Consider the following 23729-nt stretch of genomic DNA (forward strand, 5'->3'; position numbering starts at 1 on the left):
CCCAAACTGAAACTCTGAACCCATTAAGCCTGTCTCCTCCAGCCACTGGCAACCGCCGTTCTACTTTCTATCTCAGTGAGTTTGACTATTCTAGGTACCTCATAGAAATGGCATCATACATTTATTAGTTCGTTCTCACATTGCTAAAGGCATACCCAAGACTGAGTAATATATTGACTTATAGTCAGTATGTCTGGGGAGGCCTCAGGAAACTTACAATCATGGTAGAAAGGGAAGCAAACACATCCTTCTTCACATGGTGGCAGGGAGGAGAAGTGCAAGCAAAGGTGAGGAGAGCCCCTTATAAAACCATCAGATCTCTTGAGAACTCCCTCACTATCACAAGAACAGCATGAGGGTAACTGCTCCCATGATTCAATTACCTCCCACCAGGCCCCTCCCACAACGTGTGGGGATTATGGAAGCTACAATTCAAGATGAGATTTGGGTGGGGACACAGCCAAACCACATCAATACAGTACTTGTCTTTTTGTGTCTGGCTTATTCCATGTAGCATGATGTCCTCATGTTATAGCATGTGTCAGAACCTCTTTTAAGGCTGTATAATATCCCATTGTTTATATATGCTACATTTTCTTTATTCAGACATCAATGGATATTTGGGTTGTTTTCACCTTTTGGCTATTGTGAATAATGCTGTTATGAGCATGGGTGTACAAATATTTGTTCAAGTCTCTGCTTTCACTTCTTGTGGGTATATACCCAGAAGTAGAATTGCTGGATCATATGGTAAGTCTATGTTTAATTTCTTGAAGATACTCCATGCTGTTTTCCGTGGCGGCTGCACCACTTTACATTCCTAACAACAATGCGTAAGGGTTCCAATTTCTTCACATCTTTTCCAATACTTGTTATTTTGTAGGATTTCTTTATTTTTGTTTTGTAATAACTGTCCTAATAGTAGTAAAATGGTATCTCATTGTGGTTTTGATTTGCATTTCCCTCATGATGAGCAATGTTGACCTTGCATTATTTCATTCATGTGTTTTCTGCCTGTTCTTCGCCTGGCTCCCCAGCAGGACATAGACTCTGTGTACATGAGAAGTGTGTCTGACTTGTTCACTGTTCTATCCTTAGCCCAGAGATGCATGCCTGGCACATATCAGATACTCAATTATTTGTCAGATGAATGCATGAATGAATCTACTGGAGAGAAAAATTCACATTCCAAATATAGACTCCAAATCTTTAGGTGCTCAATTATTTGCCTGAGGCAGTAAGTAAAGATCACCTTTCCATCAATCAGTGTTGCTTGAAAATTGAGAGAAAAATATGCTTCTGCCTCATGGACAAACTATCCACATTGATAAAATATTGTGGCTGGATCTCCCTAGCTTCTGGACTTGATAATTGACAAAATTGAAGTATGTTTGCTATTTCAATGACGAAATTAGAAGTACAATTGATAACTAGTACCAGGCTCATGAAATACTTGCTGATAAATAAGTGAATGGTCCTGAAAACAGTAATGAAAAGTATAGATTATATCTGAGGGTTGTGGAAGTGCTTGGGGAAAAAGAGCCCCAGACAGTTAGTGGTTTTGGTGGGAAGTGTAAACACCAAGATTAGTACGTAATTCTCAAGTTCTTTTTCTTCAAGTTAGTAATCAATTTAGAAGCTAAATCTGTAGCCAGACTCCCCATGCAGTGTTGCTTCTCTAAAAACCAATCACCTGCAGAACACCAGAGAAGCCTGACTTCTTTGTTGGTTCATTGCATAAAGCATAAGGAAAGCATTTTCCTACATTCTTCAGCTCAAACAGCCTTAGGTGTGGTCCTGCTTGCTTTACAGCAGGGGCTACTTCCTGTTGTACCTGTTCTGCAAAGGGCATGACTCTTAGCAGAATGAGAGAGAAGTATTCTCATTTAAATGTTGTTCTAGCATTTAAACAGTGAAAACATGCTTTATCCCAACCCAGATTTCTACTAGTCTTGATAGACAGAGGTGGAATGAAATATTAATCTCTTTTGAGAAGATGTAGACAAGACAATAATCTGGTTTTGGCATATCTTAGTGTTGTTCCTAAATAAACAGTAGAGGAAACCAAGACATAGCCCTCAGAGGAAGAAAGCCCCTCTAGCCAACCTATCTTCGGGGGTGTGAACTAGTAGTCACTGATCATGGCCAGTGGGAATATTTGTAGCTCCCTGGTCTCAGAGGCCAGAGATGGCCAGAGCAGAGGCATGAAGCACTCCCACGATCAGCAGTCTTTGGCTCAAAAACAGTGAAGACCCTCAATTAGAAAGTGAGGGATGATCTCATGAAATTCCTGGGGAACTGCCTGGCAAAGGTACTGAGTCCTTTGGTCTCCTTCCTAACAGATAGTCATCTGGGTAAGAGCAGCCCTACTTCATTAGCGTGATAGAGTGGTTTTGGTTTTTTTAATATTTTTAATTTTTCAATGTGAAGTTAGGGATGGTGTTAAAAATACAAATTTTCAAACTTCCCCTCAGACCTACCAAATCAGAATCTCTGGAGATAAGGCCCAAGAATTCATGTTTTCAGGAGGGAAATAAACATCTCAAAAGCCCCATCAAATTAGACTTAAAATTAAGTCATCTGCTCATGTCTCATACAATTACTACCAGGAGAATAAGACCAGGTGACTAAACCAGTCATACCAGGCCTGGTGATTTCCTGAGCACATGGCCTCAAAGGTGTGAACACTAGGATTAGGTTCTGCCTCCATGGAGACGGGGTGACGTGGATTGGGTGAGTAAAAATGCCTTCATTACCATAGCTTGGTAGTTGATGGGGGATAAGAACTCCTAGGAAGTCTTGGCTTCCTCAGAGGCCATTTATTGAAGTCTACATTTGTTCACTAGATCAAATGCCCAAAACTTTCCCCATGGTTAGCCATTTGGTAAGGAACCAGAAAAATATGGACATTTGATAGGAATGTGAAAGAGATTGATCTTAGAATAGTTCAAAATGCCAGATACAATTTTCTGTTCACAACACCAACATTCTGCATCAGTGGAAATATAACTCATTTATCCTTCCAGTCAACAAATATTTACTGAGTGCCTCTTATATGTCAGGTCCTATATTTGGTCCTGGGGAGACATCAGTAAATAAAACAGACAGAAATCCCTGCCATACCCTCATGGAGCTGACATCTTAGTTGGAACAACAGAGAGTAAATAAAATAAAATAAGCAAGTAAATGATAAAGCATGTTCCAAGGGATCCATTCTAGGAAGAAAAATAAAGCAGACAGAAGGAATAGAAAGGACTCAGATGGGGGTGCTGCAACATTAAATAGAATAAAGGGGAGGTAATGAGAAGTTAATGTTTGTGAGAAGATGTGAAGGAGGTGAACAGTGAGCCCTGCGGCTTTGTGGAGTGAGGATCCCAGGCAAGGCGCAGCGTGTGTAAAGTCGCTGGAGTAATGGTGTGCCTGGGCCAGGGAACAGGAAGAAGGCCAGTGGGGTTGGAGAGGGATCCCAGACCAGGGCGCGAGGTGATGAATGGGAAGGTAGAATGCAGTAGGAGGGGAGCGGTGTGCCTGCGCTGTTTGAGGAGACTTTGGTTTTGCTCTGAGGGAGATAGGAAGGCATTGAGAAATTAGGCACAGAGGAGTGACATGATCCATTTTTTATTTTAATAGGACCATTCTGGCACTGCTTGGAGAAGAGACTGTAGGCAAACCAGTTGGGAGACTATTGCAGTGTTTAGAGTAAGATATGATCAGGGCTTACACCAGGATAGTAGACATGAAGTAGTGAAAGAACTCAAGCATGATTTTGAAGATTCTGGCCTGAGTAACTGGAAAGGTGGAGTTGCTGTTCACTGATGATTAAAAAAAAATACTTTAGCCAAAGTAAATTTAGAAGAATTTAATTGAGCAAAGAATGATTCGCGAACCAGGCAGCCTCCTGAGCCAGGGTAGGCTCAGAGACTCCAGCACAGCCACACAGTGGACGATTTATGGACAGAAAAAGGAAAGTGACATACAGAAAACATAAGAGAGGTACAGAAAACAGCCAGATTGGTTATAGTTTGGCATTTGCCTTTTTGAACACAGTTTGAACAGTTGGCCACATTGGATTGGCCAAAATTTGGTGATTGGCACAAGAGTAGGCTGCAGTCATTTTACACTTCCCTTTAGGTAATAGTTCATGATGGACAGAGAAACCTTAAGCTGAACTTTAAATATGTAAAAAGGCAGCCTTAGGCTAAACTTGATTTAACACCAATCTGGAGAATATTGTGGGTGGAGCAAGTCTGTGGAGGGAGAATCTGGAGTTCGTTTTGAACATGCTAATTACAAGATGCCTGTTAGACATCCATGTGGAGATGGCTAGTAGATGACTGGAGAAACTGGAGATGTATGAAGGTTACCAGCATATGGTGGATAACTAAAGTCATAGGACCCAATGAAATCACCAGGGAAACAGACGAAGTCCACAAACTAAGCCCTAGGGTTGTCTTCTGCATTGTTTTTCAAGTGTTTTGAATCCTACTTAGTTTATCCAACTCATAGGATATTGACTGAAGGAGTTAGGTACGGAAATAGCTAACCCTTATTTATTCATTGATAATAATGTGGTATGAAGGAAGTAATTTTTCAAAATGATCTGGAAGACTGTGCATATGCAGAAGTCTATAAAGTACATGTAGACGTTGACTCAATAAATCCAGAAAGCTCAGTGACTGTTCATTTAACTTGTGTTTTAGTCAGTTAAATAAGGACTTGGGCACTTTTTTAAAAAACTGATGCAGAGGACTGAATGACAAAAGAGACGACAAACCTTGGCTCAGCTGTTCCTCAAAAGCCAGCATTTTAGCTCTATGCAGAAACCAACCAGAGCCTGAGGTGGAAGCCTTCAGCCAACATTAGAGACATAGTCAGGGAAGAAGCGTTAGAGCCAGGAGGTAGAATGAAATTCCCCGGTGGACTTGATTGTGACTCCATGAGAACGTGAAAGTCATACGGTGTTCAAGAGCTGAGGTTTTGGAGTCAAATAGACCTTTGTTCTTATCCTAACTCCATCACTTACTAGCTGTTTCACTACTAGGAAAGTTGCTTAACTTCGCTGAGAGAATAGTACCTATGTCATGTAAAAAATTGAATGGGATAATAATTGTAAAGCATTGTGCACAATTGCTATTTTTGTTTCTAACATATCCCTCCCTCAATAGTCTCAATTCCTGTAGAAATCCAAACGGTCACCACACTTTTCCTTTGGAGACTAATTTAGTGAATTGAAAGTCCACTAAATCAGATTGTAAATTGTAACCTACAAAATGCCCGGGTCCAAAGCTTGGGTATTTGGCAGGGTTGGGACCATTGATGAGCTGCTTTTAACTCTAATACCACTAGGGGGCACCTCCAGAAATTAATTTTGGAATGTACTATAATAACCAATGGCCGTAGTTAATGCACTTCCAAATGTGACTTATACTTGGGGAACAGTCTGCTTGGTGCACTTAGTGCACGGCATCTTTGGCTTCAAACGTGTATGAATTGGTTGCAGCAGAATTCCACAACAGGGTGTGAATTCCTGAGGCACTGGGTCACACACTTAGTTAAGGTTCCTTTTGTGGAGGACATCTCTGAATTCTGAGGCTTTCTGCCCCAGCTGCCGTCATGTATAGCCCTGTAGCTAGGTCAAGCTGTTAAATCAGGCAACTAACAACAATGTACTAATTCATTTCCATAAACACTAGTACAGAGAACTGGCGTAGACTCCATCTTTCTTCCACCAGTAATGCAGTGGAATTAATTTGCTCACTTTTTGTACTAGAGTTTTCCATGCTGGGTAAACAGCTAACATGTGGTTGAGCCAAAATTTAAGGCCAAAGAGTGTGGCTCCAGAGCCCACACTCATATTGCCTTTACTGACAAATAACATCAAATTAATGCTAACTGCCAGAGAGTGGTGATTAAACACAGGAATGGCTGTTAAGCAGTTTATAACCTGGATTAAATATGGTAATCATGTGACTAATACATATTCAATTCAGTAGAAAATATACGAGTCATTCCGACTGTTAATATGGATACTGAGTCATGTCTGAGTATATGAATTTATATATATATGTTGATGTATACATATAGATGTGTATGTATAAGAGTGTGTGTGTGCATATATGCATTTAATATAATGTTATCTGGGTGTTACTATGTGTCAGACCTATAAGGTAATATGAAAGGCAACATCTTGGTCAAATAATGCAGGCAGGTACAATATCAACATTTTGTCTACCATGTCAGAGAAAGGTCCTTGGAGAAAATTAAGGTCTTAGTTGATTTCGGACAATAAGATCCTAGAAAAAGGTGTTTATCCTAGTGCTTGGCACAAAGTATATTAATGAAAGAGTGAGTTAAAATGTGAATGACAGTTACTTTATGAATGGGAGGGACAGAAACTAGAAACAAGAGATAAGAAAAGGGGAGCTGGTGAGAAGATGGGAGTGATCAGAATGGAGCAAGGAATTTCCTCAGCGAGACTTATTTATCAATGAGCTGTCTGGTGAAGGACTTTATAAAAAATGGATTTAAGGATACTAGCACAACTGGGTTATATGGATATATTGCATACTAGTAAAGTCCAGGCTTTTAGTACCCATCTACCAAATAAATGTACATTATACCCAGTAGGTGGTATTGTTTTCCTCACCCCGCTCCCATCCTCCCAGTTTTGGAGTCTCCAAAATCTGTTATTCTACACTCTGTATGTCCATGTGCACTCATTGTTTAGCTTCCACTTATAAAGGAGAACACGAAGTTTTTTGACTTTCTGTTTCTGAGTCATCCCACTTAGGATAGTGGCATCCAGTTCCATCCATGTTGTTTCAAAAACATGATTTCATTCTTTGTTATAGCTGAGTAGTATTCCATGGCATACCACAGTATTTTATCCAGTCATCTGTTGATGGACACTTAGATTGATTCCATGACTTTGCTATTGGGAATAGTGTTGCAATAAACAGATGAGTGCAGGTATCTTTTTGATATGATGCTTTTTTTTTTTCCTTTGGGTAGATACCCAGTAGTGGGATTGATGGATTGAATGATAGTTCTATTTTTAGTTCTGTGAAATCTCCATCCTGTTTTCCATAGAAGTTGTAATATTTTACATTTCCACCAGCAGTATATAAGCATTCTCTTTTTTCTGCATCTCCATCAACATCTGTTGTTTTTTGACTTTTTAATAGCCATTCTAACTAGTGTAAGGTGATGATATCTTATCATGGTTTTAATTTGCATTTTTCTGATGATTAGTGATGTTGAGCATGTTTTCATGTGTTTGATGGCCACGTGTATGTCTTCTTTTGAAAAATGCCTATTCGTGCAACCTACAGAATTGGAGAAAATTTTTGCGATCTACCCATCTGACAAAGGGCTAATATCCAGAATCTACAAAGAATTAAACAAGTTTACAAGAAAAAAACAAACAACCCTATCAAAAACTAGACAAAGGATATGAACAGACACTTCTCAAAAGAAGACATTTATGCAGCCAACAGACATATGAAAAAATGCTCATCATCACTGGTCATCAGAGAAATGCAAATCAAAACTGCAATGAGATACCATCTCATGCTAGTTAGAATGGCGATCATTAAAAAGTCAAGAAACAACAGAGGCTGGAGAGGATGTGGAGAAGTAGGAACGCTTTTACACTGTTGGTGGGAGGGTAAATTAGTTCAACCATTGTGGAAGACAGTGTGGCGATTCCTCAAGGATCTAGAATCAGAAATACCATTTGACCCAGCCATCCCATTCCTAGGTATATACCCAAAGGATTATAAATCATGCTACTATAAAGACACATGCACACGTATGTTTATTGCAGCACTATTCACAATAGCAAAGACTTGGAACCAACCCAAATGTCCATCAATAATAGACTGGATAAAGAAAATGTGGCACATACACACCATGGAATACTATGCAGCCATAAAAAAGGATGAGTTCATGTCCTTTGCAGGGACATGGATGAAGCTGGAAACTATCATTCTCAGCAAAATATCACAAGGACAGAAAACCAGGCACTGCATATTCTCACCCATAAGTGGGAGTTGAACAATGAGAACACATGGACACAGGGAGGGGAACATCACACACCAGGGCCTGTTGGAGGGTGGGGAGCTGGGGAGGGATAGCGTTAGGAGAAATACCTAATGTAAATAATGAATTGATGGGTGCAGCAAACCAACATGGCACATGTATACCTATGTAATAAACCTGCACATTGTGCACATGTACCCTAGAACTTAAACTATAATTTAAAAAAAGAAAAATGCCTGTTCATGAACTTTGCCCACTTTTTAATGAGGTTATATGTTTTTTCTTGTTGAGCTGTTTGAGCTCCTCATAGATTCTGGATATTAGCGCTTATTGTTTGCAAATATTTTCCCTCATTCTGTAGATTGTCTGTTTACTTGGATGATTATTTCTTTTGCTGTGCAAAAGATTTTTAGTTTAAGACCCATTTGTCTATTTTTGGTTTTGTTGCATTTCCTTTTGAAGACTTAGTCATAAATTTTTTGCCTCAGCCAATGTTCAGAAGAATTTCTCCTATGTTTATTTTTCCAGTATATTTATAGTTTCAGGTCTTATATTTAAGTCTGTCATCCATTTTGAGTTGATTTTAGTATATGGTGAGAGATAGGGGTCCAGTTTCACTCTTCTGCAAATGGCTCTCCAATTTTCCCAGAACTATTTATTGAATAGAGTATCTTTTCCCCAATATGTATTTTTGTCAACTTTGTCAAAGATCAGTTGGTTGTAGGTATGTGGCTTTATTTCTAAGTTCTCTATTCTGTCCCATTGATCTATCTGTCTGTTTTTGTGCTAATGCCATGCTGTTTTGGTTATTATAGCCTTCTAGTATAATCTGAAGTCAGATGATTTGATACCTCCAATTTTATTCTTTTTGCTTAGGATTGCTTTGGCTATTTAGGCTCTTTTTTGGTTCCATATGAATTTGGAGATTGTTTTTCTAATTATGTGAAGAATGATATTGGTAATTTGATAGAAATTGCATTGAATCTGTAGATTACTTTGGGCAGTATAGTCATTTCAGCAATATTGATTCTTCCAGTAGATGAGCATAGGATTTTTTCCCGCTTGTTTGTGTCATCTATGAGTCTTTTCTCAATCTTTCGCAATTCTCCTTGTCGAAGTGCAAATTCTCCTTGTACAATTTTTCACCTACTTGGTTAAATATATTCCTAGGTATTTTATGTGGCTATTTTAAATGAGATTCAGTTCTTGATTTGGTTATCAGTTGATGATTATTGGTATATAGAAATGCTACTGATTTTTGTATGTCGATTTTGATTCCTGAAATCATTTATCAAATCTAGGAGTCCTTTGTGGTTTCTAGGTATAGAATCACATTATCAGTGAGAGATCATTTGACTTCCTTTTCCAATTCTGATCCTTTTATTTCTTTATCTTGCCTGATTGCTCTAGCTAGGACTTCCAGTACTACGTTGAATATGATTGGTGAAAGTGGGCATCCTTGTCTTGTTCTATCCTTGTCTTGTTCCTTGGCTTGTTCTTAGGGGAAATGCTTTCAGCTCTTCCCCGTCAGTATGCTGTTGGCTGTGGGTGTGTTATATATGGATGGCTTTTATTATTTTGAGGTCTGTTCTGGTGAAGGACTTTTTTTGCTCCATGATTGGGTTGTCTTTCCTGGTTTTCAGTCCAAGTCCAAGAAATAGAGTTTTTTTTTTCTTTCTTGGAGTCCTTTTTCTCATAATTGCCACCCACCTAAGTGAAAAACTGCCCTTCATTGTTTATTATTTCCTAGTGGAAATGTGTTCATCTTTATAAGCAAAGTGATCTGCTGTCACTGAAAATTAATACACTTACCATATAGTCAGTTATAAATCAGTTTCTTCACATAGATTAATGGGGCAATGAACACCCACATTTTACCAATACTATTCATCTCTTTGGTTGCTTCTCAAATATCTTTTTCACTTTTTCTTTCCTTAGTGTTTTCCATCAGGGTTCTGGTTCTCATATCACACTAATGCCTTTCTTGGGCTGAACTGAACAACATGTTTAGTGCATTGAGCACCCTGCCAACTTTCCAGGGAATAGAGCCATGGACTTACCTCCTAAATGATACTGACAGCTATAATAAATTTTTGTATTTTAGAAAATCAAAGTTGTAGTTTATTTCAATTGCACCCAAAAAAATTTCATTGTTGTAGTAAAATCATACTAAACATTCAATTTGAAAAGTGTGTTCAGGAAAACTTGAAAGAATTCCTCCATACAGCGTATAATGAAAGTGGTGTGGTTTGGGGTAACAAATCAATCCAAAGACCATATGCAGAAACTTAATTGAATTAATTCTCAGTAATGAATAATGAAAACTATATTGTCTGTGCCTGAAGACCTGATATGAGTTGAGTAGGCAAAACTTTTGTTAGTTTTATGTTAGAATGTTAGCTAAAGCTTATGTGCACTTCTTTGAAATTTATTTGCTGCTTTTAAAAGAAGAATCTGTGTCACTTACTCTCTTTTGAACTGTTTTTCCTCTCCTCTAAAAGATATGTGGTTTTCCCTCCCTCTTTTGCCTCAATGAAAGTGGCCCCAAGATGCATGCAATTTTGTGAACTTGAGATTATAGATTCTACATAATTCAAATCACAGAGCCATGAAACCCCACTCTTTCATTTGGATTCTGTGAACTGCTGACACTTGTGGGGTGCAAATCATGTCAGAATAATGCCCTAAAGGTGTAGTGTGTAGTGTCAGGACCAGAATTCTGCTCTGGGATACACGATCCATCAAGCAATGGAAGCCATGCACTCATAACCCAGGGTTGAGCGTGGACCTCATTGTTTTAATTACAGAGCCACAGCATGTGGGTAAGAAACTTGGATTTGACAGTAGAAGAAGAAAGAGGATATTGTATGCCTTCAATCAGCTTTGTATTAGGAGATTCTTAAAGGAAAAATTTTGTGAAAAAAAGAAAGAGGAAGAAAACAACAAACTAGCAAGATCTGTATTTCAATATAATTTGGAGAAAATGACTGATTTGGGTTGGTCATGTTGCCAGAACAGATGACTCAAGGCTTCCATACAAGAAATGGAAATCAGGAGGATGCCTGAAGCCTGAAAGAAGAACAAATTGTAAAGATATGATTGACTATAAGGCTTCAAAATCAACTGTACCAAAGATGAGCTTGAATCATTGCCCAGAACAGAGCTGAATGGTGATGTTCATTTGGGTTCTGACTGTTGAAACAAAATAAAATGTAGTAATTGTACTCTGTTAGGTATACAGACGTGTTAATGCTTTCCAATTTCCCCAACTGGGGATCTGGTGTCACTTTCCCTGTCGCTCCTATTTCATGCTTCACTGGTGAGTATTATTGCTGCTCTGGATGGTTACTGAATGCCAGGTTTTTGGCAAAGAAGTGGGATCCAGGTGAAAGCATCCTTCTCATGCTGTCTGTGAGTGTGTTGCAGGTGGCTTGGAAAATGGCTTTTCAACTTGGAAATCATTTTTGTAATTGACATTTTCAGGCTCAGATAATGTGCATCTCTATCCTGGCTTTCCCAGTGTGATGGTTGCTGGACTTTGGTTATGAATATCAGCAGTTTGGATCCCAAAACACTTCATCCCTGACAACCAGGGAAAGCCCCAGCTTCCATGAGCAGCAGATTTACACATTGATCTTTTCCTCTCTTAGGAGGAAAAATGTCTTGTTCACAGATTTCTGTATATGCATTTTCTCTTTAATGTATCAGTTTAGTTTTATGGTAACATTTCTGATAGACAACAAGGTTGACTCTTTCTAAAAGTCAGTTGTGAAACAGCTACACTGTTTTCCTTTCTCATTGGGAGCTACAAAGAAGAAAATATTCCATGTTGTTGCTCCTAAAACCAAAAACCTAATAGGCTAGTAACTTAGGAAATTTCCCAGCCTGCTCGAAAGAGGAGTTCAACTGTATGGTACAAATGATTCCCAAACAAATATTTTCTACATACTAAATTAGAAAAATACCAGCAAAACCAACAATGGGAGTGACTCAGAGGGGTAAAAGGAGGGGCGGAGAGGACATGTGATTTTTCCACTCCTTTTTAGTTTCTTTACCTGAGTCAAATTTTCAGAATGTTAAGCCTTCCCCTGTCTACCACAAAGTCTTCAGATTTCAGTAGCTAACTTAAAGCAAGGAACTTTTTTTAGTCATTCAAACTGACTAAAGATATCAAGTACACGATGTTTAATTAAGGCTCTGTCTGGCTGACTGGTCTCTGTAGGTGTCTAAAATTTAGACTTAAAAACAGGGTAACCTAAAACTGGACCCTACTAATGAGAGACAATAAGAAGCCATCTTTGAGGGTTTCACTTGCTCTACATGAACCACAGAGACTGGATACAAGCTGGAACTCACAGGAAATTTCACATTTCCTTGCTTCCGTACAATCAGCATCTTTTCATTGGTTGCTCTGTGACCTTGTAGCCACCCACATGTTAGATAGCTTCACACTTTTAAGATGGGGGTGTGGGGGGGTTGAATGAGGGATAAAATTATTTTGTAGGGTTTGGCAGAAATCTGTATTTCAAATAAGCTATGTGTGAGCTGTCTTTGAGAAGAACACGTGTGATGTAGTTTTTGATCTTCATTTTACAGATGTACATAAGTAATACAATTAAAAACAAATGTGATCCAATATTGTAGCACTGTGTATCTACTTAGGTTTGTGAACAGTAGCTCTCATTAGGCTATAAACCATCACAATCTAGTGGCTTTGGAGTCCTGGTACCCCCTCCTCGTATTTGCTGTGTGACTTTGGTCTGCTAGCTTCTCCGTATTCCATCTGTGGTAAGGGGTTCTTTCACAGACAATCACACTAATGGGATGTGGTTTTATGTATGATGGGCTTCCCAACGTAAACAATCTGAGACCATTTCTTAAGAATAGTTCTCACAGCTTCCTTATAAATGCATTGCTTAAGATTTAACAATTATCTTTAATGTAATTATGATTTTAAGAATTTCAATTTAAGCCTTTTTGTTCAGAAAGGGATGTGCTCTGTCCTTAGCTTGGGAGCAATGATGTCTCACTTGGCTGCAGTCCACAGGCATGTCACACAGCTAGGAAACACTTACCAAAGAAGACAAGAGTTTTCTTCCTATAGGCTTCTTTGCCTTAGACTGGAAATCCAAGCCTTCCAGCACACCATTCCCTCTTGTCTCTTGGACTAGGTTTCAGTCATATGTCCATGCCTAACCCTCTCACCAGCAAAGGAATGAGCCCACCATGAGGGGCTTGAACAATTCTGCTTTATCCCTTGGGCTGGAGGAGGACTCTCCTCCCTAAGCACGGAGTATGGGGATCATTTATACTCAGAGGAGCAAGTGGGGTGAGGGGCATGTATCTATTGGGTCAGTAACCAACAACATTCTCCCACATCGACAGAATCATCCTGGCGTGCCTCTTTTTTTAGACAGAGTCTTGCTCTGTTGCCAGGCTGGAATGCAGTGGCATGATCTCAGCTCACTGCAACCTCCACCTCCCGGGTTCAAGCAATTCTCCTGCTTCAGCCTCCCGAGTAGCTGGGACTGCATGCATGCACCACCACACCCAGCTAATTTCTGTATTTTTAGTAGAGAAGGGGCTTCACCATGTTAGTCAGGCTGGTCTCGAACTCCTGACCTCAAGTGATCCACCCACCTCGGCTTCCCGAAGTGCTGGGATTACAGGTGTGAGCTACCGTGTCTAGCCTCCTGGTGTGCCTTTTAAGGGCAAAAGTCTATCTTGGGGAGGAAAAAGTTTATCCTAGGGCTCATTTTTTTCTCATTCTAAAACAACTAGAAAATATTTAATCAATATCCCAAAAACTTTCACAAAAATGATTTTATTCATCTTAGACCAGTTCTATCAGTTATATAGTATATCATATTACTTTAAAACAGAACTGAATAAAAATTGGAATAGAGACCTGTTTTTAATGGCCTTTTCTGCTTCCTTCTAAAATAAGAAATGATAAGGTATTGTTGTAACATAAACAATTTTTCAAAAGCTTTTATTAAAATAGTTGTTAAAAAAAAAGCTATACAGTATAGCCTAGTGATCGAGGACATAAAGAATTTGATTTAGGTTGCTATATCTTATTTGGCAATGACATGATGGTAGTCCTCACCAGCAAAATGAGGAAAATAATTATAAATATTTTAAAGGATTGTTGTGAAAGTTGATTGAGATTACTATGTGTACACATACCTACATATTTTTATTCTTAACACAAAAGCTATTACATAGTAAGATTTCAACAGATTTGTCTATTTTTACTTACAGTAATATTTACAAAAATCCATAAACATACAAGCTAATACTTCTTTACATAGGATAGTTAAAATCAAACTCGCACCTTTTAGAAGTAACAACTTTGAGAACAAAATATAAAGGCTGCCATGTAGTTCATAATACAGTTTTATGAGAGGTCTTGTAGTAGCTCTTATGCCTCTTCCAAAGATTCTTCTAGTTGGCTTGATGCGAGTCAAAACTTTAGAGTGGTGCCTTTGCCATCATGTCGGAGAGAAGAACTGCCTTTGTTGTACATAAACGTTTAGAATCCCATGATCCATTCATCCAGCAAGTAGACTGAAAGCAGCTCTTGGCTGCTCGTGACGTAAGCGGGATGACACATGTTAACAATGGGTGTCACCAATCTCTTAAATTCCCGGATTATGGTCCTGGTAAGCTGTAGGCTCTGCACAGCAAGCCAAAACCCCATGAAGGCAGAATGGACAGTGCATGTGAATATAAACATCAGTTCTTTTGCAGAAAAAAAAAAAGTATCTGCTTCATAAAACATCACAATTCCTTTTTGGTTTTTAGAAAGCTGCATGTAATATTTTGTGTTGGGAAAACTTTCAACAATTATCTAGTCAAGAATAGCTATCAGCTTGAACCCTTAACCACGTGCTCTTACTTGCATTTTATATGTGACTCTTCTGGTTGGCTCAAGGGCCAATTTTAACTGAGAGTGAAGCTCTTCCTATGATTGGACACAGCACGGAGTTTCTACAGCAGCCACTTTGGCTGGAGGGACTATGATGCTTACTTTCTGGATCCAGGGCTCTGGGTTATAAATGATGAATGCAACTCAAACTTATTTAAGTAAAAAAGAGAATTTAATGGGAAATGTTACTGAGCATCTCATAGAATCAAAGGCAGAGGTAAATACCAATATTCGAGAAAGGCCAGACATAACTAGGCTTAAATTCTGGAAGCAGGGCCACACTCACAGAAACAGAGCTTCTCCTTCTTGCTTCTGTGCCTCCCTAAATGGTAGCTTATTTCTTTTTTATCACTGCAGATTGACTTTCTCCAAATGACTAAAAGCATGGCTGCCATTGAAATCCTAGTTTTATATGTTACAGTTTTCACCAAACAGAGCAAGACTGACCCTGTATCATATTGTATCATATTGTATTAATGTGTTTAAAACAACTTGATGGGGCAGTCTTCAGCAGAAGCGGTGCTGACCTGAGTGTTCCATAGATGTCCTCTATTGCATGGATATACGGTAAAAGCAATGCGAGGAGGTAGGTAGTCCTAGCTTCCATTTACCAACGAAGGCTGCCTGTGGTCTTTGAGAACTTCTTGTTAAAATTGCTCACTCTCGGTTTGGAAGCTCAGGATGGTGGTATGGGAGGAGGGGAACGATTGCACGTGAAAGTAGCTGAGCAGAGAGAAAGGAAGGAGGGCACATCAATGAAGCATCGTCAACACAAAGCAGAGGGCTCTGGACCTCCCAGCTCTTTTCATATTAAATCCTTATGCTTCTCCCAGCTGCCTCTTCTTCTCTCCTGTATCACACCTCTTTTTAATATTTTCCCCCATCACTTTTAAAATGAAGACCTTCTGTGTACTTACAAGACTTAGTCCTCTTCCAGAGAAGCAGTGTAAGATTTGATGCAAAAGTCTAAAGTATGGCAGATTCTGTCTCTCAGAGAAGTGCTTGCCCATGTCTTCTTGTTCTTTTTCTCAGAATAACAGAATCTGAGGATTGAAACAGATCAACCTTGAGGGCCATCAAATGCATGGATTTGCTGTGTACCTCCCATTGCTGGTATTCATGACAAGTGGTCATCCAGACTGCTTGATCACATACCAAGGAGAACTCACCACTTTTCAGGAGAGCCCATTCTATCTTTAGACAGTTCTGACCATTAGAAGTACTTCATTGTGTTAAGCTCCACCTGGGCCAAAAATGTGTCTTTTCTTGTTGCTTCCACCTGTTGGTCCTAGTTCTACCACCTGGAAACAAAGAGAAAAGTGTAATATCTTTCCTTCATGCACACCTTTCAAAAGATCCATCATGTTCACCATATTTCTCCCCAAGACCGTTCTTCTCCAGTTGAAGCAACTTTTCTTCCTATAACTGTTCTCTGTAGTGTGGGATTTCAAGTTCCTCTGTTGATCTGGACACTCTGTTTTAAAAGCTTTACTTATTTAAGTGTTTCTCTGTATTTTTTTTTCCTACAGTAATCAGGCATAGTCTTCCAGATGGGGAAAGATCAACACAGAAAAAACAGAACTAATAACCTTTTTCATTATATATATAGAACTTCTGTTCAAGAAAATCACGTTTATCTTTTGGGAAGACCAACCTATGCTTGGTCACTCTTTATGCCAAAAATTGCATAGTGATTAATTTATAATGAAATTTAAATGAGAAAACTATTTAAATGTTATTAGTTGCTAGAAGAAATTCATGTTGATGTGAGAATTTCAGGCATCAGTAGTTCAAATTGGAATGTAAAAGGGGTGGGGACAACTCATGAATTGCCATAGCTCTCCAAATCACATATCTGCTTTACTTCCTATTCATAAGGCTAGCACTATCCATTAAGTCAAAAATCGTGGGCAGGCTGGGGGCAGTGGCTCACGCCTGTAATCCCAGCACTTTGGGAGGCCGAGGCGGGCGGATCACGAGGTCAGGAGATCGAGACCATCCTGGCTAACACAGTGAAACCCCGTCTCTACTAAAAATATAAAAAATTAGCCGGGCGTGGTGGCGGGCGCCTGTAGTCCCAGCTACTCGGGAGGCTGAGGCAAGAGAATGGCGTGAACCCAGGAGGCGGAGCTTGCAGTGAGCCGAGATGCGCCACTGCACTCCAGCCTGAGCAACAGAGCGAGACTCCATCTCAAAAAAAAAAAAAAAAAAAAAATCGTGGGCAGAGTAAGCCCATATCAGGGAATAATTTGATCCCTTTCTTCCTCTTTATGAGATCCATAAGCTTAACAAATATTTGTGTCCTGGTTACATACAAAAAAAAAAAAAAGGATTCTGGGATAAGAACCCCAAAGGGTGCACTGACCTCAAGTTTCTGTGTAAGCCAGTGAATTGAGGCTGTGTAAGCCCATGAATTGAGTAAAGCAGGCAAGTGCTTTAGTCCCCTCACCAAAAGGTACTGTGTAAGCGAGTGAATTGAGGGAGAACAAGAGGTCGCCATGTTGGTTTGGGTGGTACAGTGGGTTCACTTGAATAAATTCTCAACTTCTTGTTCCCGGAAGCACAGCTAGAAGTGGACCCAGTTTAAGGGAGTTGGAGTGAAGCTTAGGGGTGAATCAGAGAAGTTGCAGCCCCATGTTAGCTGGATATCCTAAATTAAGGACATGTTGAGCTCTGCCCTTATCTGTAGTCACTTATGGACTCATCAGGAAAAGTGATTACTCAGAAAATAATGCATAATATTCTCTTCTATTTGTATATTTTAAGGTTTGAAATGAAGATATGGCATATATATGAAGATTCCAGGACAAAGGAATTCAACATTTTGAATTCTAAAAATATAATAAGAAATAAATGGTGACTTGTTATAAATCTAACCATATGTCACTCATTCTTGTTTTTTTTTCTAAAAATATCTGACTATGTTGCCCATCAACACTGGCAAAGAAAACTGGCTCATGCCCTGTGATTTTGCGTATCAGCAAGGGAGTCTGACATTTCTTCTGTTGGCAATACATAGTCCTATAGCCGGCCCTCTGTAACCTTCTTCCACCTCCATCAAGGAAGCCTAAAAATCATGACTAATTCAGGACCGGGCTGGAAGCTCTAGTACCATGCCCACAGAACTTGTTAGTTCCCTTGTATTAGTAAAGCTAAAATTGAAAGTTTCATCACCTCCTTAGCCTCAGAAAGGCACAGTCTAATGGGTTCAGGTATAATCCTAACCTCATTTGGTTACCACAAGGGAGGAAATGCAGGACTGTAGATAGGTTGAAGCTACCTGCCACATAACTGAGCAAATAAACTCAAGAGCCCTTAGAGTAAGGAGGGTCAGCTTCATGGTTAAGGTGCAACTAATGGTCATGCTTAGCAGCTTACCTAAGGGATTCCTGTCTCAGTATCACAGATTCACCTTCTGAATATCATAATGCTAATAGACCTAAAATTTCTTTCTTTATTTTAGAATGAAAGGAAGACTTCATGATTGGTGTGCTATGTTGAATAATCGGGAATACTTTAGGATTATCTTAACAAAGTCAGAAATACTTGTTTCCTAATTTCCTTACTCATAGCAAATCTTTTATTTCTCCAACAGGTTGTTTGGTTTTTACAAGGGAATTCTGCCACCTATTTTGGCTGAAACCCCAAAAAGAGCAGTGAAGGTAAGCATTGCATGCGTTCGCACCAAGCAAAAGTAGGGTGCAGTAACAGCTTCAGCACAACAAACTCTAAGACATTAAAATGAATTATATATAAAGCACTAAAAATTTTAATGCAGAAATTAGAGCATAATTTTTATTATAATTAGACTTGATCAGTCTCTCAAATATGTAGATCAATTTGTAGATTTTTTTAATCAGGTAAAAGCATTCCATTCTAATGGGGAAATTATTCAGAAAACAACATGGTGAATAAAATTCTAGTAATCAAACCACAAAATAGCTTGGACCTTTCTTCAAAGCAACTCAGAAATTTTCCTTTGGAGAAATGATTATTAAAGAAAGAGAGACGAAGGGAAGAGGAAAGAGGAGAGGAGGGAAAACTTCTCTTCCTAAATCGTTCCCATTTCATGAACAGAGTAAACCAATATACCGTATTTCTTTATATATGATTCTCATATAACATATTTTTTTGGCATGCCAACTTCATTTTCCCCCTTAGTCTCCTCTGTTAAAATTCTCTATTCTGGTTCTTACGAAAATTATTACTTCCACTACCCTGATTTCCATTTACTTAACCACATAACTGTAGAGGTTTATGTACTACTTGCTAGTTCAGTATCTGCAGAGGAACAGGGAGATCTGGAAGAATGTCCAGGGGCAAAAGAACTCAATCTGACTACTGTCTTCTCTCAGACAAACGTCTTGATCATAGCGACTCTGACAGGCATTGCTCCCCTACCCCGCACCACTGACATCACCAAATAAGGCTTTGTCCTTCCATAATAATGATAACCTAAAGACTTACTTTCCAAGCAATATAAGGCTTTTTTTCACATACGTTACTCATGTGTGTGAAATGTATTCCCAGTACTCCTGAAAGACAAGAAGGAACAGTTCATATACTCCTACTCAGTAAGTTCAAGAGGGTGACTGGGTTAAAAATTATGATAAAATCACCCACATATATACATGAACATCCACCCTTTATATTATGTCAAAATGGCAATTTGATAGGATTGAATTCAAGTCTAGAATTTGGAAAAAAAGCTTTAGAACATACTTTCTCTATAAACTCACCCTCTTTGTTGGTATAGGTTTTGTGATTTTATAGTATCACTTCAATACAAATTTTGTTATAAGGATCTGAATCACAGTAAAGAATCTGGAATAAGTTCACCAGAGTACACAAGAGAGCTGAATTGAATTATGAAATGGCTTTACTTGATAAAAGATTGCCCAAGTAAACAAACAGAGCAGAGTTCCTGTTCAAAAGGGAAGTCACTTTGTCTGCTGGAATAATATATTCATCTCTTCAGTGATTTACATGTATAAATAAAGTAAACTACAATTAGAGTTTTTCCCGGAATATTTTTTCTTAATATTATGTGTTGGAGACAATTTAAACTTTAAGAGGATTAAGACTTATCAACATTAAGCAATCTTTTACAGAAAAAAAAAGTTGAGCTTTATAAAACAGAGTTAGTCTCTATTTTACAAAAGCAATGTTCTGTGCCAGAACAATGGTTAACAGATGAACTTTTGGGCAACTGAATATGGTGTATGTGTCCCAGACATCTTGTTTCAAGTAGATTTTACCTTAAAATTATTGAGACATATGGTAAGTGTGTTGGCTTTTTAAGTATAACTTGGAGTGAAGTGTATCTTTGCCAGATGGATAGCACTAGTTTTTCAGCACAATTTATGAAAACATTCATTTTATAGATATTTATCTTAGGATTTGTGAGGAAAGCAATCACCTGATTATAACTTTCATACATCATAAACTGCTTCATTGTATGTCATCAAAGAAAAAAAATATTCAGAGACTGGGGGGGAGGGGTGTGTGTGTGTGTGTGTGTGTGTATTCTTTGGTAGTGACACTTTAGTTAAAATAATCACCATAATCAGAAACAGACAATCTTAAGTTTTTATGTACTTTATTCTTTGAAATGAGCTTTATCATTAAAGTAATAAGACTTACTGATGCTAAATAAATGAAACTTCTCTTTTCACAAATTAGACAGAGTTAGTATTGTAGTTAGCAAAAGGAAAAGAAGACTTCAGAGAGACCAGCTGATCCCTCACAGATGGGCGGCACCATGGTTCAGGCTTCAGGGTCCCGTCTTGAGCTTCACACATGCAGAAATACCACTTTTCCCGTGTGCAGTTTCTCAAGGACTGCCTTATGCTAACTAAATTCACAAGAGATCATAAACTATGAAGTCTAATTTGTTCACTACAGTATACCTATACCAATCATAGTATCTACACATGGTAGATGTTCAGTTGATATTAGATGAATAAAGGAAACATATATAAAAAGAAACAGAAAGAAAACTTAAAGGAAGAAACAAAGAAATATACATAGAGAGAAAATTCCCACATCTACTGTTCAGAGTAGCTGGAGGGCCAAGACTTATACTCCTGGTGGAGATAGAGTAACAGGGACCAGTATGAAATAACAGTTTTCAAGACACTGGACATCAGATGATGATGGCTGGAAATACCTGAGAAATGGAAAACAAATGAAATGAGCCCTGTGATGCCACAGCTTACTGCCTTGGGATAGTTTCAGGCCCCAGGACAGGGAGGGGAAACTGAGGCAGAGCCCAGGGGACTCCCTGGGTTGAGAAGGAGCTGAAAGCCAGGGGAGAGCAGGGCAGCCAGAGTCCACAGGACACAGTACCAGGGAAGAGCAGGCTGCACAGAGATAGAACTCCTGAGATCTGTAGAGGGACCCCTCAAGTGCTCAGCTGAGTATTGACCAGTGCATGCATGTGAGGAAACTACCAATGCCTAGGAAAGAACCACCCAAAAGGCTTCGAGGGAACAGTGCTCAGCAGTCACATGGGGCTGGGAATAGTGCCTGTTCCCACCAGACAGACTGGAAAGCTTCAGCAGCCCCAGGGCATTGAGAGGAGTGCTCATATTCTTAAGGCCTCTATGATTCCTTTGGTAACCTAAGTTACAGGAAATAAAAACTAAGATTTTTCAAAAGTCTCACTTGTGCCAGTCCTGTCAGGGAATCCTACTTAAATTATCGTATTTAATGATAGTCTAAAAGGTAAGTTTTGTGTTCTTGAGAGTTAGAAAGGTTAAGCAGCTTTCCCGTGCTTTCACAGCTAAGCAGCATAACCTGGATTCAGCTCTAGGACTGCTCACTTCAAAATGCCAGCAAGGTGATTGTCAAAGTGATGATGATGATAATCATAAAAATGAAGAAAAATAAATTATTTTTAAAAGCTAAGATTGCCTGTAATCCCAGCACTTTGGGAGGCCGAGGCGGGTGGATCACGAGGTCAGGAGATCGAGACCATCCTGGCTAACACGGGGAAACCCCTTCTGTACTAAAAATATAAAAAATTAGCCGGGTGTGGTGGTGGGCGCCTGTAGTCCCAGCTACTTGGGAGGCTGAGGCAGGAGAATGGCATGAACCCCAGGAGGCGGAGCTTGCAGTGAGCCGAGATCGCACCCCTGCACTCCAGCCTGGGCGACAGAGCGAGACTCCGTCTCAAAAAAGAAAACAAAAAAAAAAACAACAAAAACAAAACAAAACAAAAAAATCCCTAAGATTATAACACTTTTCCTTCCATGGTTAATGGTTTCTAGTGGTTAATGGTTTCATCAGAAAAGTGGTGGTCCCTGGTGGTTGCTGTGAGTACTATTTTAACACCAGGGTAGTTTCAGGGCTTTCACTAGCCACTAGAATGTTAGCTCACGTAGGCAGAGGTTTCTCTTTGTTTACTGTTGCATCCTCAGTACCTAGAATAGGAGGTCTCTAATAATATTATTAAATGAGTGAATGAATGAATCCGTGTTCTAGAAAACTCTACATTCATAGTGCATTTAAAAGACCATGGCACAAAAGTAGTTCCCGAGTATTGAAAAGAATCAAAATTTATCAGGTAGTAAAACGATTCTTGGGCTGCCCAAACACTCATTGAAGCCATCTATAAGGAGCTACTTCTTCCTAACAACAGAGTATTTTTGGCTCTGAAATCTGGTTTTGCTTTCTTGCCCCATTTTACTAGGCTATAAAGTAATAGAGTAGAAAATATTGGGGACCATATAATACCCATACCATTTTTGGGGTCTCGAGAATCAGACTCTGGCAGAACTTAAAAACATGCCTTATCAGTGGTGTTGACAGCTACCTGAACATGCTACCCAGGAGCAAAACATGTTCAAGCACAGTTGTTGCTCAAAAAGTAGGACACAGGAAGAAAAAAGGGGGAAAATGTATTATATGAAGCAATTGATTAGATTTGCCTCCATTGAAATTTGTTTGCAGAGAAAATTATACTAAACATCGTCTACTGAAGAAACCAACAATACCTTCACCATCTTCATCACCATCAGTTTTGAAGGAAGGAATTAGCAGCTTTCTTTCTTCATTCAGGTTGAGGACAGTCTTGCTTTATGGCAGGGGATGGACTAGATAACCTCATTGGGTCCTTCCCTAGTTTATCATGGCATCTTCATAATTATTTAGTGTTTTCAGTTCCATGGAGCAGTAGGGAGACACCACAATAGAAATACAAGTTAAGGCTGCAAAGTGGATGTCTTTTACAAATGTGTTAGAAAACTGGGCTTTCACTGGGAAAGCAGTTCATAGAGAAAACATAGGAGACCAAAGATGTCAGGTCTCTAGGCCTATAATGTTGAATCACTGCCATATATTGATGTCTGGGGAAACTGAAAATGGTCATGGTAAATGGAAGTTGTATGGTTCATTTACTGCTCTAAAGGATTTCATCAGCTCTTCTGTAGGTTATTATAACTGCATTTGAAACTGTGAATGTTAAAGAAAGATCCAATAGCAACTACCCGAGACAGGATTAAGAACTGTATTGGATAGTTTATCATTTTTTGAAATGCTGGTTAACATAGTGATTTACCAAAGAAATTTGAGTGAATTAAAGAGTCCGTTGCAGGAAAATTGTTATAAATCTGTGAGTTTGGTTTCGTTTCACAGTTTTTCACCTTTGAGCAGTACAAGAAATTGCTGGGATATGTGTCATTGTCACCAGCATTGGTAAGTGAGAGTATTTATTATACTTAAATGTGTGTGTTATTTCATAAAGCAAAATCTAGAA

At 39.0% G+C, this 23729-nt stretch overlaps 1 protein-coding gene across 3 annotated transcripts in view; it reads left to right on the forward strand.

The window, feature by feature from the left end:
• The window catches only part of SLC25A21 (solute carrier family 25 member 21), a 516179-nt gene that overhangs the window by 432017 nt on the left and 60433 nt on the right, over nt 1-23729 (forward strand). For 2 of the 3 annotated variants that reach the window (XM_055291500.2, XM_055291502.2), the window contains exons 4-5: nt 18567-18633; nt 23609-23668. In XM_055291500.2, the coding sequence (XP_055147475.1) occupies nt 18567-18633; nt 23609-23668 (127 nt within the window). The remainder of the gene's footprint in view (nt 1-18566; nt 18634-23608; nt 23669-23729) is intronic. The other variant, XM_055291501.2, reaches the window with a different exon arrangement.

This window comes from Symphalangus syndactylus, chromosome 9 (genome assembly GCF_028878055.3).
Source record: "Symphalangus syndactylus isolate Jambi chromosome 9, NHGRI_mSymSyn1-v2.1_pri, whole genome shotgun sequence".
Taxonomy (NCBI): domain Eukaryota; kingdom Metazoa; phylum Chordata; class Mammalia; order Primates; family Hylobatidae; genus Symphalangus; species Symphalangus syndactylus.